We start from the raw sequence: 18,914 nt of genomic DNA, 5'->3' as shown, positions 1-18,914 counted from the left end.
TGCAACAAATGGTCTTTAAACCCTTTTTTTCCCTTTAAATTTGTGGGCATTTATATTAATGTCTGCATATTTAGAAGACCCAGTTAAAAGAAGAGCGGAGATAAAGTTTATAATTGATTTTACTTAGCCCAAACTGAATGAAAACTACAACTTCACTTATTCTGCTGGTCTAGAAGCAGCAACAACTCCATGCAAGACAAAGTATCGACACTGCCTCAGCCCCAAAATGGGTTGTGAAGTATAAAACAAGAAAAACCTATTTGGAGACAAAACTACACTGAAACAAAATAAAGCACTAAGCAAGTCAGCACCACTGAAATAGGAACTAAGGCAAAAGTAAACTCTTAGAATTATTACCACCCTGAAACAGTTATTACTTTGGGCTTGATTTTTTGGTTGTTGTTTCGCTTAGTTTTTGAAATAGGACATATTTGTGAGACACAAGCAGGTTCCAGGACTGAAAGTATGAATGAATTCACATAGAAGACTGACACACAAACAATGAGGACTCCTCACCAGCACAGCAAACAACTGCTGAGTGGAGACAGATGTCAAGAGTACCACAGGACAGACAAACCTCAAACAAACCCAAATAAAAAGAACAAAAGTCACCAGTATCTATCTACCCTCTGCAGTGGTTCAGCACTAATGTATGTTTGATCCATCTTACCAGATGCATTTTCTTTTACTTCTTTATTTATAGCAGATTTATGAATATGTTGCATTAGTTTCAGCAGATCATGCCAACGTCTCTGCCTGTAGCAAGTCTGAATGTGTCCCAAGAATGTTTGATTTTTCTTCCTAGAGAATGTCTGAGAGAAGAGTTCTTCAAAAGACTCTCGCAGAGGTAGCCAGATCAGTTTGTTATCCACAGGCTTGTAACTGAAGAGAAGCACGAGAGTAATTACTTATGTGAGACAAAGTCATCTGTGAACTTAGAGAAAACAACCTCAAAACCAGTCACTTTAAAGGACACTATGCTGCATGGATGAACCCTTGATTCTGAAGTTTTTTACTCAACTAAGGAACTAAATAAAATTTTACACATTTAAATGCACCTCACAAGGCAATTTTGTGAAGACAGGAACACCCAGATAAGCAAAATATTTGTAATACTACCAAAGAACATGCCTGTTGAATATTAAATCAGATTTATATGGAACAGCTTAGCCATTTTTAAAGACTCTGGGTTGTAGCTTTAAATGACTTCATCACATAGAGCTCTGGACACAATTCAGTGAAACTGCTCTGTTCTTCACCAAGGACAAGAAGGTTTCTGCATGCAAACATGCTTTTTAAGACATTTATCCTACTATGATACAGATGCTGCCTATTTTTCATGCAGAACAGACAAAACAGTGGTCACTGACTCACCCCCCTAACAGATCTGCTGTGTCACTTTGCTGGTTCATGTTGACAACCCTCAAACGGTGTCCTTGAAGCAGAAACAGAAAGCAACATCAACTTGTGGGTTTGCTCATTTGTTGATTTGTAAATTATCTTTACGTAACTTACAATTTTCACACACTATTTACCTGTAACGTGAGCTAGGTACTGAACAGTTGAGGTTTTGCCAGTTCCTGTTTCACCAACCAAAAGCACAGGCTCTCCTTTGACAACACACACTGCAAGCTGTTCAATCAATACTGCAGAGGGCCGTGTGGCAGCAAAGGTATGTTTTGCCCTGGAAAAATAAAGAAAATTACTCAAGACTATGATTTACCAAGGAGTTAATTTCAGTTTTACCTTTATTATTTTTTTAGTGGAGTGGTTGGATTTGGGATTTTTTTTTAAATATAGGTCTGTAAAGAAATAGTTCTAAGATACCTTTTTAAGATACTTACTTTTCTCAAGATACAACCTAAAAATTCAGGGTTTCCAAAAAACTTCCTGGTCAATGGAGTTAGCAACACATACCACAAAAATCTCCCTTTACAAAAGTAGATTCATCAAATGCTATTCATAGCAGCTGTGGATCCACAGTGCTTTGAAGACACTGTAGTTCAAAGAAGCAGAAAATCTCCATGCTTTGACTGCCAGAAGCACAATGCAGACAATCTTAAAGATACACAAGGTAAAACTAAGATCTGAGGGGAAAGAACTCATACATTCCTTTCATCAGAGTGAGAATATCCAATTTGCATTTTGCTTAACCCTGTGAGTTGCAGTGTGTTCTGTTCACCACAAAATATTTCGATTCATGCAGAAACTACAGGATATTCTACCTGTGTACAGTGAGAGCCTGGTTTTGCTTCTTCACAAGATGAGCTCTTCCGACAGAGACTTCTTGTTCCCGTATTGAAATTTCTGGTTTGTAGAGTTCACAGAAGAATTCCACCTGTGAAAAAAAGTATCAACATATCCAATACTAATGTTGCTTACATCAAACTAAGAACACCCAGGCCATGCTAGCATGCTATTACTTTGCAGCAAGTTAATTTTTAAGGACAGAATTCTGTATTTTGCAGATTTTAAATACTCATCACCTAAAATAGTGAAGAACCTCAGAAGCACTTTTATACCTATACAAACAACTTTCAAGTTACTAAGTTGGTAACAGTCTTTGCCACTGTATTTCTACTTTATCTACTTCCATGGTACTTAATCTCGAACAATTTTAACAATAAACAAACAACTTCCCTTAAAAAAAAACCTTTGTGTAAACAAGGATATTTTGCCACTTGCAGGGAATAATACATTCCTGTAATGAAATAATGCAAAGGACAAAGAGAAAAACCCACAGAAGTTTCATGGATCCATCTGTCAACTGAAAGTAACAAAGGAGGGTATTTGCTTTGCGGACTTCTACAGTCAGAAATAGCTGACAAAGAGATGATTTATTTTAATTCTGTCATTTATAGAGCTCCAGAGACTCAGCTGATTTTGTATTCAGTGAGTACAGAACAAGTATCAGTTAAGATCATGCTTCTCTCTGATCTCTCCATTTAAGTGATTAATGTTCACTGTAAACCACCTAAGAAAAAACACATTCTTTGCTACCCTGTGCATCTAGTGGTATCATATGCTTAGGCAGCTGCTCTGTCTCAGCTGTGCAATCCTTCTTTTGCTCTAAAACAGGTTCCCTGGAACTTTCAGAGAAAACCCAGTGCTAGCTACATATAAAATACAAGAAAAACAGATCCTGTGATGGAATGGAGAGTGAAATTTTTTTCATTGAAATAGCATAACATATTTCAATTAACCGTAGAAAACTTGCAAGCTATACTTGCAATACTTCAAATAAAGATCGTGTTAATTATAGCTCAACATACCTTTTTCTTTGAAATGTTTAGGTAACTTCCAATAACTTTTGCCATTTTCTGTCTGCTCCCTTGGCTGGACAACATGGCTGTGAAACAGTCCAATGCCTGTCGAGGGGAAAACCAACTTCTTGAGCACTAGCTTTGTATGATGTTATCTGACAAGCACCCTCTTAATCTAAATGAACCCAAATCCAATCCAACCATTGTAAACATAAGTATTTCAGTATCCTCAGATCAAGTCAAACAACAGAGTTCAAAAAGACGTAATAAAAACTTCTAAACTCTGTAATGTAGTGGGTTTCTACCAAAAGTAAAAACTTTTCAAGCCATTTTTAGATGAATGAAGCAAAATGGAGAAGGAAGTAACACAGTAAGATCTCACAGCTCAAAAATGCCTTGGACTGATGCACACCCAAAAAATTCCCAACCTAGACTGTAAACTGATGAATTGGGAAAGTAGAAAAGCAGCCTTATTTTACAAGAGGAAAGGCTTCATCATATGCAATCCCAGCCTGTATCAGTTAAAATTATTTTGCACCATGCTGTTTCTATGACAGCAGTAAAGTCTTTTAGCACCTTACTGCAAACAACTTTCCTAGTAGCAACAAAAGCCTGTGATCAGAAAGATCACAAGCATTCCAACTACAGTCCAATTGCTTAAAACAAAACCAAATTCCTATCTCACATTCCCAAAGAGAGTATTTTGTGAGACAATGCTAGAATTTGGGTAATCAGTTTTTAAATCAAGTCTTACCGCACCTCCTGAAAAATATTCACTGCTGTGGTTGAAGAATTACTGTCAAAGTTGTAAGCAATCCTGCTGCACCAGTTCAGTAGGTCTCTAAAACAAAAAACCAAAAAGATTTGGTACAAACATGGCAAAACACACAGCACCTTCTTTCTGTTCCACTTAGGCCATGACATCATCTTCTGGCACTTGCACGTGTAGTTGTTGTACTAATTGCACACGGGAAGACAAAAAGAGGATGATAATTCTGGGGAGTAGCTGAGCATGAAGACCAATGTTACTTATCAATAGATAATACATACCCCATTAAATCATAATGCAACTATAAAACTGAAAGGTACTCAAGAATCCAGAAAGGTATATACCCCATGTTTTTTCAAGTTACAGATTCCTTATTAACAACATCTTCTAAAAGGCAAGAAAAGGAAACTTTATTCTAGAAAAAAATTACATTCTTAAGCTCCACAAAAATATTAGGTAATACCCACAGCTAGTATTTCCTAACTAATCCACAAAGCACTGACATTTGGTAGGAGAGGAAGAAATAATTCAGCACCAAGCTACATTTCATCACAGAATTTCTGAAATTAACAGTACATTACAAATCCAGTTATTTTCAGTCACCTCTAGGTTATAATGCTGAGAGTGTTCAGTATGAAATAATCTAGATAATATACTCAATTGCTGAAAACATTATCTTCTAGCTACTGAGAGAACATTATACAGCACCTTCCAGTTCTTAACTAGTACTGATACCTTGTGTTAACAATAATTAAGAATAAATTCATATAGCTTGGCACCAACTAAGTATTTCATATGACAAAGCCTACATGTTCCCTTATGCCCCCCAAAAAAGTAAGTATAGCAAATAGCAAGTTTAAATAATCCAGAATGAGTTTCTTTAAATGATATCATTTAATCATTATCTTAAAACAAAAAATGTATTTTCCCAGTTTTTACAAAATTCCCATTTAATTACTCAAGTTTTTTCATTACTTTTTAAAAATGAGGAAAAAATACAAAACCAAATCCTTCTATCTTGGCAGCTAGCTGACTTATAATAAACATATAAGAAAAGACAACCTTAGAGACAGTTCTCGTCCTTCCAGGTTTGGTTTCTTTTGTTCTGCTCCTGATTCTGATGATTTTTCTGGTGTGTGACTGGAGCCAGCAGCTCTGTTTTCTGGTGCCTGATACTTGTCTCCTGCAAGGTCAATGAAAATGTCCAGCAAGTGATCTGTCACAAGAGCAAGGTTGGGGTATCTCCTTTGGAGGACCTGAAAGGAGGAACAAAAGAGAAAAAAAATGAAACAACAAAACACAAAACCCATCTGCACTGGAAAGAAACCAACAACCCCTTCATTTTTACTTACTTCAATTCATAATTAGCTCACAAGCTACATGAAACTACTCTCTTACAATCTCTTGTTTGAAGAAAATAGAAGTTATTATGACTTCTATGATACTGATTTTGATGTCAAAAATTAATTTTGCCAACTCAACTCTACTCCAATTCATTTAATACATTTGCACAAATACCAACAGGAAGAACAAAAGGTACATTCCATCCTATCTGAACCCAAATCATGACTATACAACTTTACAACTCTTTACAGAAGTCCTTACCTCCCACCCTTCTTTTTATGACTAAATTCATTTGAGAATTCAAATTGTCTTTTCACTGTGCTGACAAAGACACGTTAAGGGGATAATTTTTCTTTTGTAATTTACTTTCAGCTCAGTTCTCTCTATTAAAGCTTGCCAACCAAAATATTGCTTCCCAAAATTACTTTTCACAGATAAAGGCCACGAAAACTAGTTGCACTCTGCCAGACTGACTTTTAAGATTAACAAGAAGAGCATGAGTCTGTTTTCAAGCCAAGTGGGTGGGTGTTCTCCAACACTGTCTCTTCTATTACTACTGTGGAAGCTTAGTGCTTAATTTATACATTTTTATGACTTCAGCTACAAAGAGAAAAAAAAGAATCTAGTGGTAAGTCACACATCCAGCACTCAAGTTTCATTTCTTCATCAGGTTTTGGTAGTTGCTCTTGCCCCATTCCTAACAATTAGCTGAGAAATGACAAGAAAGGAAAAAAATCACAGAGATATTTAAGGCCACCTATAATTGTGCTGGCTGCTGAACAAGTCCAAAGGAGTTAATGAATGCTACCGAAAGAATTATCTTCTTCATACTAGAACATTCAGAACTTTCTCCTCAACTCTTTTGCTAGATACTATTCACCACCTTTTCCCTTAGCCAGGGGTCTTTTAGAATCAGATCCTATTCTGAGATCTGTATCACGAGGAGAATCTCCAGAGAATTCTATTTTCATATGAGCCCTGAGCTGCTTTAATTTTCTGAAGAACTACACAAAGCAAACATTTCCCAGAGATGCTAACAAAAGAAAGATGTTAATAGAAGCAGGTTTTTTTAATTAATAACTGACCAACTATTTTTCAACTCAAAGCTTAGAACTTAGAATAAGAGGAAGCTCAATTTTCTTTCTTGCTATTTCTCTCTGCTTTCAAATCTCTGTGGGCTAATAAGTGGCAAAGTAACTTCATTTTTGACCCACACAAAGAAGTGTCAAGGCAAGTTCCCGGAACCTTTGTTCCATTCACTTCAAATTTTCCTTACCAACTGCCTGTTTACTTCAAAATTGGCAGGGCAAAGCTGAAATATAAGGGTCTATTGTGGAACTTGAAGATAAAAATAAGGATTCAATTAACTACTAAAACACATTTATTACCCTAAGCTGAAACAATTATCACATGCCACAGTGGAGCAACACACTCCATTACCTCCTTGAGCTCTGCTTTGCTCATGTTATCCAGATGTATTTTGGTCCAGTATTTGTCCAGAAGAGCAGCATGGCTGCTTTGCTGCCTGTACCAACCTCCACCACAGCTGAATGTCCTAAATCAAAACAACAAGAAGAAACACAGCATGCTGAGTGTGGCTGAAGAAATCAGCATTTTCAGTGCATTTCTGTGCATCAGAGAACATGTTACACAGAACATAATGCACAGGGCACAGATGACAGTTTGTCACTGGACTGCCACATAACCTACCTTGCCCATCCACACTTTCCAAATTATCTGTTATCACAGTGTTTTCCGCCTATAATGCAAAATCTCCTTAGAGATACTTTCAGAAAGACTTAAATTACTGTCACTTGTCTATTCAGAAGCAACATATAGAGGTGGTTGTAAAGAGAGAAACGTGGCAGAAGTGGCCTGTGGAATTTCTTAAAGAATCTGTGATCTTACTGCAGAGATGCAGGAAAAGCATCTCCAGCTCTGTCTCCTCCACAGCATTTCACAATTATTCTTCCTCATCTTCCAGACTCAGCTCTTCCCATCATAAACTTCATTCCCTTTGTTCTTTTACTGCAGAAATAACTATTCAGCCATGTGTTTTTACCCACTATGGAAGTAGCCTTGCACATGCAAAGCACTAGATTTGGGTTTGCGGTTTGGTTTTTGTTTTCTGGTGAGTTTTTGTTGTTGGTTTCTTTCTTCTTTGTTGTATTGTGTTTGGTTTCTATTGTTAAATACTATTTCCCAGCTGTAAACTGCAACAGATTTATGGAATCTACTCTAACTAGCCCAATGAAACCTATAATTTGCTGCTATACAAACTATTCACTGATGTGCTGGTTTTGGCTGGGATGGAGTTAAATTTCTCCATAATAGCAGGTGTGGGGCTGTGTTTTGCATTTGTGACCAAAACAGTGCTGATAACACAGGCATGTCTTAGTTACCCCTGAGCAGGGCTTGCACAGAGTCAAAGCCTTTTCTGCTTCCCACCCCACCAGAAAGGAGGCTGAGGGTGCACAGGGACTTGGGAAAGGACATGCCCAGGACAGCTGATCCCAACTGGCCACAGGGATATTTCATATCAGATGGAGTCATGCTTAGTATATAAAGCTGGGGGAAGAAGAGGGACGGGTGGGGATGCTCAGAGTGACAGTGCTTGTCTCTTTCTATGGAAATCTTCAGCTTTACCTAAACTCTTTATCTCAACCCATGATTTTCCCCACTTTTGCAACTCTCTCCCCCATCCTGCTGCTGGGGGGTGAGCCAGTGCCTGTGTGGTGTTTAGTTGCTGACTGAGGTTAAACCGTGACAACCATGCATACAGAAACAAAAATTCTAAGGAAATCAGGCAACCAAAAGAGCTGAATACAAAAGACTCAATTCCAGAAAAAAAACAGATCAGAAGAACAAATTTACAGAAGGAAGACAAAAGCAGGAAAAATTGTCAAAGGCTTTGAAATAAACTACTAAACATTTTAAAACCATGTAACTGCCATTCCCCATGTAGACCTCCTAACCTTTAACCTTGATACAATATTATGTCTTCCTACAGAAGAAGTCATTTTGACATCTGCGGCATGAGGCACTACTACAGTGAAACAATCAGGCATTGTATCCTTTTCTGGTTAGAAAACATTACAAACATCTATATTGACATAAGAATTTCATAAATATCAATAATAAACCTTTTCCACACAGTAATTCCTAAGAGTGGTATTTTGCCTCGGTGACGGGTTGGCTTTGCAGGGCTCCTCCCGGCAAGGTTCATTCCTTCAGCCTTGTTGAAGCAACTTTTCTGTACAAAGATAGGGATTCACCCCAAGGCTGCTTTCAAGTGAAAAAAAAAAAAAAAATTCACAGCTCCTATTGCTTGTTAATTGGAAATTGCTAAAATACTCCTGCACAAGTACCTCGCACTTAAAAGTACCTTGGACTTAAAAACAGGATATCCATGCTCTCAATCTCATTTAAGTTTACAAACCTACCTCCTGGTTGCAAAAAACTGGAACCCTGGGGCTACTTTTAAACAGTCACCACGACCAGGAATCAGTAACTCTCTTTTCTCCAAAAGAGGAATCAGCACAGAGATCTGGAGAGAAAAATTACAGAACCTTTATTTTTGGTGAAACTAACAGACAGCATAACCATCCACACTCATTTCACACTTGAGATGCTGGAGCAATTCCACTGAGCACCATTACATTGCCAGCAACTGCCATTCCCACAGACTGCATTTCAAGTGATGCTAACAGGAATTGCACAGTCCCCAGTAATTTTAATGAGCAGTGGAAGTCACAGGTGCACGTTCACCTACCCTTTTTCTCCTCTATTCATATTTAATTATAAGAGAATGGAAATGACAGCCTTTACACTGCAAGTCCAAATCAAAACTATTTTTAAATTATCAAATTACTTATTAGACACATTCAGAGCAGAAGCTTTATTTTTTCTTTATCTACCTGAACAAAAATTACCTGTATCTCAAAAATGTCATTCTCACACATCAACATTTTTCACTGTATACACTGCTGCCCCCAGGAGGGTTTGGTATCTATTTCAAGAATTTACTCTTCACTAGAGAAGTACAGTAATGGTGGTGGAAAGAAAGGGAGGTATGACCCCTCAGCACAAAAGGAGGCACACAGAGATCCTTTGATATGGAGAAAGCAGACAGGATGCCTGCAGGGAAGACCTGAAGAAAGGAATTTGATGAATGCAAGATACTACTCAGGGTATGCTTATCATGAGTGCAATGAGTTGAGCACAGAAGCTAGTAAGTGCATGACCCCCTGGCAGTGAACTGTCTACATACAAGCAGCATTCATCTGCTTTCTTATGTATTTTCTATTTCTAATATCAGAAGCCTAGAACCTAATAAACAAACTGATAGGTTGTTCAGTCACACAAAGGATGCTTTATGGAACAGATATGAAAGGGAGCACCAGAAGAATGTTCAGCAGGCCTATGCAGCAAAGCATCTCTATCACACCGTTCTTGCAAATTACTTGTTTTCAGTAGCCATTACTTCAAGAGGCAAAGATGACTGACTAACTAGTTGTTCTGGAGCTGAAAACAGGAAATTGATTAAAACTTATAGTGCTTAGTGCAACAACACATTTTTAATATGCAAGAAAAAAATGTGGAAGTTAAAGCCTCACAGAACAAAACACCAAAAAAAAAAATCTTATTAACAGCACCAGCCTCATACATTGACAATATTCTGTGGTGTTTAGGGCCACATTTGATTTCAAATACCAAAACATCATTAAACAGACACACAGCTAATTATCAGTGTCAATTCCATTTGTCAGAGTGAAATTTGGCATCAGTGGCAGCGTCACAACTACTCTGTAACAAAGACAAAAACTAAGGAGATGTGCTAATATGTGAAAAAAGGTGAATTCTTTCTAACTCCTTCTAAAGGAGCAACATTTTCATCCTGCTGGTACAGAACCCTGGTGATTAGACTCCCAATATTGCCATCATGGGCATTAATTAAGACCAGTACCTTACAGGAAACATAAACCTACATACCACATCCAGAGGGGCATAATCAATATCCTCCAGAAGTATCCAGTGACCTTTGGTAACAGCTTGTGTCAAGGTGCCAGGCTGCCACACAAACTCCCCTGGTACATCTGTGCATCGATACATACCCAGCAGAGTCTGTGACAAACAATTGGCACATGAGAATCCTGTGCATTACATCTCCTAAAAAACTCAGAGAAAAGGATGACAAATACAACCAACATTGGTACATAGGTGACACTTAGCCTCTACCTTGCTAAACAATCTGCCTGGTAATCTGTGCCCAGCACTGCACTTTTTTTAATTAATGAGAAATGCTTCCCCTCTCCAGTGGTAATTAAACTGAAACATAATGATTAAAACAAACCACGTAATTGGAATTGAATTTATGAGCTGTGCCACCCTAATTTACAAGCAATCTAGAGTAACATGGAAAACTGTCTAGGGTCACACCGAACTTTATTTTATGGTTTTGAACAGTCTGTGACCAAGATAGTAAAAGGAATATAAAGCAAGTTATTCAAAGGTAAAATCCAGTCAAAGCTTTGCCTTTCTCTCAATTTGCAACTTCAATATTTAAGCATTGCTTAAAAGCTGACTTAATGGTTTTACTACTATGTATTTTATATCCCAAACTTCACTGCTTTTTCTTAATATGGTGGTTTTAGTCTTGTATATGAGAAGATACAGTTGTGAAATGTTGAAACCAGGTGTGTTCCATGCAAGCAAAGAAGGTGCTTATGCATGCTAATAAAGAACTTCTGATAACTTTTGGTAGATACTAAGCACCTTTGAAAACTAAATATAAATTGAGCCAAACAACATGATAAATCAACTCAAGCTCCAAAATTCTTTATGCAAAACAAGAACAACATGAAATTATCCAAAGATAGAGCTTAATCATTATTATGGTAAGTGCAAGTCACCTCAGCATGCCAGTATCTTACTTCACCTCACCTTTATCACAAAAAAAAGTATCAGATTAAACTGACATTAGCTCACTTCAAATGAAATAAGTGTTCATAAAACCTCTGGCACCAGAATCCTGCTTTTTCCAATACAAATCAATTTTTTTAATTAAAAAAAAAAAAAATCAATAGAGCTCTTCCTCATAGAAAAACCTTGATAATGCATAACTTAATTGACACAGGTACAGCACAATCATGCAAATAATTTTAAACATACTGGAGTATAACCACTATTTTTCTTCATGTTTGTGTATTCTCATCAATAGCAAGAACAATCCAAAAGAATTAGGCATTGTAGGATCCTTGAGTGAAAACATTACATTATTAGAAAATTAAGTCAATTTAAGTAACAGTTATGTCTCATCATCCAACCAGAAAACAAATCCATCAGTTACCTTACTATCAGTTTGATCTCCAAGCTGAACTTTCAAAATATGAGGAGGTTTTGCTCTTCCTGTAACAGCCGCTAAATATTCAATCAAAGAAGTTTTGCCACATCCTATTGGTCCTTCTAATAAAACAGGAGTTTGATATGCTACAGCAATAGCAAGGTTTTGAAGATTTGTGAAGGCAGATTCAACCAAAACAAAACTGCTGGTGTTATTTTCCTGTTCAAACATAAAATTTGGGTTACTACACTGCAATTGTTACTTTTCTTACAAGTTGTAAAGCACAGAACTGTTAGGAAAGTGAGTCTAAGAACTAGAAAAATTCTGGCCTGCAGATCTGCATATCAAATAAAGGAGCCTAAAGTTGTATTTAACAACAGATATTAAAATAGATTTCATCAAAAACCTATTATAGGTGACATACTTAATGAAAAGTAGACATACAATTTGATCCCAAGGGGAATTCACACTAAGTTGTCAGTATAGGTATAGTAACTGTTCAATCATAAGTCATGTTCATCAAATACAGTTTGCAACATAAGTGAAACTAAGTCATCAGAATGGATTTAAATCACAGAACAAATCAAACAGCAGTTGCATTCAGATGACGCAAATATTAATATTAACTTAATGAATATGAGTATTTATTTCTTTCTCTAGAGGCCAAATGTATAAGATCATTAAACTCAGTGAATGAAAAAAAAAAAGTATATTCAATAACATTTTCATTTTAGTCAAAATTAAATTAATGCAGTTTATTGAATGGTAATAATCAATGTTACAGTCTCCAAATATTCTGACTTACAGTCACTTGCTTATCAATATATGTCACAAAAATTAGTGCTTTGTGCCAAAAGGCACAGAGGAAAAAAATCAAGAGCATTGAAACAAGTGTCTTTTATTTACGTCTGATCTTTTTTTCAGATATAGCTTCTCTGGAAACAACAGAACCTGCTTCCTCTCACAGTTTGTTCCTACATCTTCATTAGACCTTCTAAGCTGTCACTGGAACCTCCTTGTTGTAACTGGAGCTACACTGGAGAGCAGATCAGTGGAATACCTGTGGCTATTAAAAAATGAAAGCATTCCTTCCAGGGAAGTTCTCTCCTCCCTCATAGATAAAGAGTATTCTTTCAGTAATCCAGTTTATAGCATGGCCTGGCTTCAGCATGGCTGCAGCAGCAGTGATACTGCCCTGGGAATTAGCATCTTCTGAAATGGCTCTACAGCTTCCCCTGCTACAGTGAATTTCAAACTGCTCTCTCAATCCTATAAAAAACCCCAAAAGGCTAGTAAACAGTGAATAAATAAAATCAGTTCACTGTTCTTAGAAATTCCTAAAACATAAATGTACTGATTTACCCATGGATTACATACCTGCTCTTCAGAAACACGCTGCAGTCTAGGCAGCACAATGCCACACACAGCTACTACATGGGCAGAGAGGTCGCCCGACACAACATGTCCTTGTGTATAGCTCAGTTCTTTCTCCTTTTGCCAAAATGAGGAGTCTGGATTAGCCAAAACAAGGGCTTGTTCCACATTCTGCAGCTGAGATTCTTCTAGCAACCTGCAAAAGCCATGTTTATTAACTCAGCTGAAAGCCATCAAGAAAAACAAATAGTGTTCCAAGATTTTAGAAGCTCTTACTTTAGTCTGAAATGTATCAGCTCCTCAGGATTGAATATCTTCTTCAGGAAAGATAATTTATGCTCATCATTCATGCATGTAATCAAAGCAAGACAGTTTGAAGTATACCTAAAAATTATATTTAGAACACAATATGTCAAAATATAGTCTTTAGAAATGTAGTTTGACAACTGTCAATTGCAAACCAAAACATCAAGTTTGGAAAAACATGCAGAAAATTTTATTCATAGAAATTATTTTAGCACGATGCTTAGCATTCTTTCAGATTAGACATGTATCTCAGAACTGAGGCAAGCAATTCTATCATGGCACAGTTTTAATATATACACCAGTTAGCTAACATTTCTCGGAAGAACTGAGCTATCACCAGAAATACAGTAACAGAAAGCATTTTCCGAAGTAAATGAAAGTTAACATATGAGACAAGGAAAATGAGGTCATCTTTGCCCAGTTTTTTTCTCCTACCATTTCCCTTCCAAAATTGCATTTCATGCTATTTCTAAAGTAAATCTAATGCAATGAAATCCATTCTGAGTGATTAAAAAAGCCAACAACTCCCAAGTCGTGACTACATAAAGCTGTCTTGCAACAAAAGAACATTTAACATAAATCATAAACCAATTTTCATTTATTATGATGCTGTTTTTAACTTCCAAGTACAAAGTTTTCAATGAGTTTGATGGGGAGGAGGAAGAGTAGACAGAAGATTGTTTCAGGACAAAATTTTAGAAGTCAACTCATTTACTTAAGACTATTGTCTGAACATCAGGTAAACCAATTCTAGGCAATGAACTATAGGTTCTCTCTTTTTCCGAGACAGTGTCATTTTGAAGAGCTTCATAAATGACTGACAGATTTGACATCACTTTTTTCTGCCCTTCCTAAATTATACACCTTACTTAAATTATGCTTTCCTAACACAATTCTGAATTTATGTTTTAAAAAGTTAAGACTATTAAAGATCTTTTTTAAAATAAAAGGGGCTATCAATACTACCACTGACATAAATAAGGCAGAGCATGTGATTAAGTTGAAGCCCTGCAGGCAGACACCTAACATAAAACATCTGACCAAAATCCCACATGAAGCCTGTAACAAGGCCAATGCGAAGCGCAGCTTAAATAAGCCAAGTTTTACAGCTGCTGAGATAACTATATACAAACAATACAAAAAAGAACCAACTTGGGCAAACTGAAGTTATTTGGAAAGATTCTCTAGGCCATGGCTTTTAGCACTACTAAGAGCTAGTCTAAAATTCACTTTGTGATAGATCACTATAGCTTTCAAAAGTTCAATTAAGAAGTTCAGGTACAGATACCATTGGTACAGATTTCTGGCATTATTTGATGATGCTTTCTATTGCATGTGAACATTATTAATTACAATTCAAGATACAGATACATCTATTCAGTGAAGCAGATTTGGAGGTTTTCACTTACCAACGCACTAAAGTGTCGTGACTCCTTAGGAGTGGAATGCACACACTCCAGTCCCACAGCTCTCGGAAAACTGATTGCTCCTTCTGTAAAAATCTGTAAGCTGCCTCCATGAGGTCCCGTAACTTCATCCGCCTGCGCCCATATCGGACTGGGTTTGCATCTGAGCTCTCCAGGAAAAGCCTCTGGAAAACTGGTGACGTAGTTTTAAAGTATCTTAAAGCAAATCTTTAGACGAGAGAACGAGATGGAACATAGATGTGTGAGTCAGAAGAAAGAAAACCAGACTAATAAAAATGTCAGGGTACAGGTCCTAAAACAGTAACTGATGGTACTAAGAACCAAGACCTACAATTTTGTCAGCTTGCGGGAAAGACAACCTCTTCAGCAATCAGCTGACAACAGACACTTCACCTTATTAGAAATAATTTCTTAGTTATCAAGGGGAAACAGTACTGCCTTTGGTGGAAACTCTGTTCTTGTTTACTGAAAAAGTAATACTGATTCCTACTTCTGTAACTTTATATTCTACTGGCATACAGGTCTTACCTTAAACGCAGAGATTTTGGTTGTGAACTATTTTCACGGCAGCTATTTTGCTTTTCTGTAGATTACAGATGAAAGTCACATTGCATCTTACAACATGATTTAATTAGGTGTTAAATTATAAAAAGTTTAAATTGTCTTTGAGACTTGTATTTACCAAACAATTCTTTTGCCTTCAAAACACATTTGTTACTGTGGGAGACAATTTAAATCCTGACACTACCTCTCTTCAGAAGGGAACATTAACAAGTACATACTACCTGTATGAAATGTTAACTGCAGTGTTAATGGCCAATGACTCAAACAATTGGCCATTTGCAAAAGCAGTGGTGCTTTGCTGAGATGTGCAGGGTGACAGCCCAGGGGCAGAGGGAGTGAGCAGCCACCACAAAGCTGGAGTTTGGGTCACATCTGGAAGAGGCTGATAAGCAAATCCTGAAAGGTGGGATAATGCTTTTTATCATGACAATGTCCTCCCTAACACAACTGGCTCAGCTGTGAAAACTCCCCTTGGGGGAAGCACCAGGACATTCACACTGAAGGTTTTCATCCCTTCTCATGGGGTATAACTGGCTCAACTACCTCAGAGGCAGCTGTCACGTCTTAGGAAGAGTCATAAATCAAAGACCCCCAAAGCACCCCCACACTCACTTTTAGGAACTTCCACCAGAGAACTGGGCATGATACACAGTGCTGCAACACTGTAAACTTGCCCCCACCCAGGGAAGTACCTGGGCATTCCCATCTGAAGCTGAGCATTTATTAAACCGTGGAACTTTATGTTCCGTGGGCTTCCCCACCTCCCGATGGATCAACACTTCGACCATCACTTATATATTGCTATATGTCTAGAGATAATAACCAAAATGGCTACATATCTCCATATCTCCTTCCTTGCAACCAAATTGTTCTAAAATAAACTATATATGTGCGTATATATATATATATGTACATATATATATATATATATATATATAAACATTGACATCTCGTTACTCACGGCAAAACATCAGGGTGGTCAGCAACCAGCTTGCTCATTGCTACACACAGCCTTTCATGCTGATCATGGTTGATTTGGCCACCAGCTTTAATAGCTTCTGCATTTCTTTCCAACAAATCCAGCAGGATGGGCCGAAGCTGCCGGCCGATCAGCAGAGTACACTCTTTATCCAGCAATAACTGCGCCAAGGTATTGAGGATGCACTGCCGGTCCTGCTGAGTCCACACCTAAGGGAATGGCAAGTCAGAACAGGTGGAATGGAAAATGATTTTGACTTTTAACTTCAGAACTATTCATGCAGGAGCAAATTTTACATTAACAAATAGTTCAAAACCAGAAGGGAGTCCAAAATCCCAAAGCAAGTACTCGATACAGTTCTTCAAATTAAAAAAAAAAAAAAATACAGTACAGAATGAGTAAGATGGAGAATGATATGCTAGATAGGAATTACAAAGTAGTCCCGAAATCCTAAATTATACTTTACAACTGAACGACAAATCAAACAATTTGTAATTTTTTTTAAAAATTGGGAAAATATTGTAACTACTAATACATCATTCTTCCTGGAATTTCCATTTATCTTAACAGCTTGGGCTCTTGAGAGCCACAAAACATTTAGGAACTTGATTTCTCAAGTTTAAGTTGCTTCATGTTCACTATCTCTTTAAAAAAAGCATTCAATCAGTCACAATGATAGCCTTATTTCCACAGTTCTGACAGGAATTATAGCAAGCAATGCTCTTAACAAGAAACAGCTTGTATCTGCAGTTTTGAGGTTGAGATTCTTTATTTTTTCATACTGTTATACAAAAAATGGTCATTCAGTGCTTTAAAATACAAGGAAAACATACACTAGAAAGAAAAAGAAGGGAAAAAAACCAACACACCTTACCCTCACACCTCTCCTGCCTAGTCCTCCCAACCTTCCTAACTTTGATACTGAAGAACAACCCATTTATTGTGTCTCACCCTTAAATTTCTCTGGTCTTTGAGTTCATGTTACTACCCAAGCATCTCACCTCTTCCATATTTATTTAACATATAATGCAGTATAAGCAATTTTGAAAATCAGGATTACGAATTTGCACTGTAGCACTTTGCTCTTAACTCAGATCCTCCACACTCCCCCTCTCTTACTAAGTGAGCCCTTACCCTATTCAAGACAGAAATATTCTGTAATTCTGTAATAAGGCAGTCTTTTGTTTTAGCACCACATGCAGCCAAATTTCTGCTTCTCCTAGACTTTTGTTACTCAGGTAAAAACCCACTCCTGGTCTCACATATGGTATGGTTTCATTGCTTCAAGAGTGCAGAGGTCCTTTAAAAGGATGACCTCCTAAGGTTATGCCACTGTGCACACCCTTCTAGAACACATGCAAACCTGTTCAAGTTCCTCAGCCTCCTGAATTTGAAAACACATTCATCCCCATACAGCATTAACAAGGGAAACTGCAGTATATACACTACAAATATCAAACCCATCACATTAATTGCAAGCAGTTCCTTACAAGGCTCGTTTGCTTTTACAAAACGTAAGTTTATCTGCTTCTCATCTATCACAGCAGCATCAACAATAATTTTAAAAACGAAGCAAGGCCCTGTTCATTACAGGGAATCAGATTTTGAGTGGCAAAATGACTGATAAGCTGTTCAAAGGCAGAATGGCACAAACGAAACAGAAATAAACTCCACTGGAAAAAATAAAAAGTACCTCCAGTTTTCAAATCAATTATGTCTTTGGCTACCCAAGTAAGGCACAACAGGGTGCTTAATTTATTAAATAGAGCTTTCAGTATCAAATAAAGCCAGTTAACAATAAAATAGTAAATAATATGGCTGACTCAGTAAAATTCTGCATTTACATGTGTACTGTATAACAAATTCATGCCATTAGCAATTTTGTGAGAGGAAGCAGTTTTTTAATCATTGTGTGCAGTACCCTTAGGACATCTAAAACTGCTCAAAAATCACAGTGGCACCATTCTCATGCTACAAAGATACTGTCTATCTGATTTCAGAGCCTAAATTAAAAATTTTATGGAAAAGAAGAATACTGTCAGAGTGGTTTGTTTTAACTAAACATCGCTTTATGAAATACCAGCTTTCTCAAGCAATAGGAATAGCCAGCTGATTTAAAAGTGTTCAAGTCTGGGATAGTAGATCTGCACATGTGGTTCCAAACAGCTGCTCAAAAAAAGCATCCCAAAAGACTGTGCCTCCTAACGCAGAACACATCCACACATTGGCTGTTATTAATGAGATGCATAAAGCAGACCCAGAGCTAGGACTGAGACCTGGAGTCAGACACAATCCCAGCTGCTGCTCGAGCAGCACGTTGCACATCTCCTTCCCAACTTGCACAGTGCATTTGCTCATTGCACACAAGGTACAGAAATCTTTAATAATACCCAGCTTAATACAAACTCTAAATTCATAAAAGAAAGGATCACAGCAATGAGCAATCTGGTCCCACATGAATGCCACATTTCTGCTCATGACTCACAGGTTACACCAGACACAGATTTAACTCTGGGATACTTCTAAAGAGTTGGAGGGCATAAGG

General features: G+C 37.3%; 1 protein-coding gene across 1 annotated transcript in view; it reads right to left on the bottom strand.

Annotated features, from left to right (window-relative positions):
• The window catches only part of MDN1 (midasin AAA ATPase 1), a 90,692-nt gene that overhangs the window by 68,406 nt on the left and 3,372 nt on the right, over nt 1–18,914 (bottom strand). The window contains exons 2-16 of the mRNA XM_085056356.1: nt 16,352–16,578; nt 14,809–15,033; nt 13,370–13,477; nt 13,097–13,289; nt 11,726–11,938; nt 10,369–10,500; nt 8,820–8,923; nt 6,817–6,931; nt 5,095–5,288; nt 4,023–4,104; nt 3,273–3,368; nt 2,226–2,338; nt 1,536–1,684; nt 1,375–1,435; nt 671–882 (exon numbers count right to left, since the gene is read on the bottom strand). Of these exons, the coding sequence (XP_084912482.1) occupies nt 671–882; nt 1,375–1,435; nt 1,536–1,684; nt 2,226–2,338; nt 3,273–3,368; nt 4,023–4,104; nt 5,095–5,288; nt 6,817–6,931; nt 8,820–8,923; nt 10,369–10,500; nt 11,726–11,938; nt 13,097–13,289; nt 13,370–13,477; nt 14,809–15,033; nt 16,352–16,578 (2,224 nt within the window). The remainder of the gene's footprint in view (nt 1–670; nt 883–1,374; nt 1,436–1,535; nt 1,685–2,225; nt 2,339–3,272; nt 3,369–4,022; nt 4,105–5,094; nt 5,289–6,816; nt 6,932–8,819; nt 8,924–10,368; nt 10,501–11,725; nt 11,939–13,096; nt 13,290–13,369; nt 13,478–14,808; nt 15,034–16,351; nt 16,579–18,914) is intronic.

Source organism: Lichenostomus cassidix, chromosome 3 (genome assembly GCF_008360975.1).
Source record: "Lichenostomus cassidix isolate B80296 chromosome 3, HeHo_3.0, whole genome shotgun sequence".
NCBI classification, from domain to species: domain Eukaryota; kingdom Metazoa; phylum Chordata; class Aves; order Passeriformes; family Meliphagidae; genus Lichenostomus; species Lichenostomus cassidix.
This window is presented reverse-complemented; position numbering and strand designations above follow the sequence as displayed.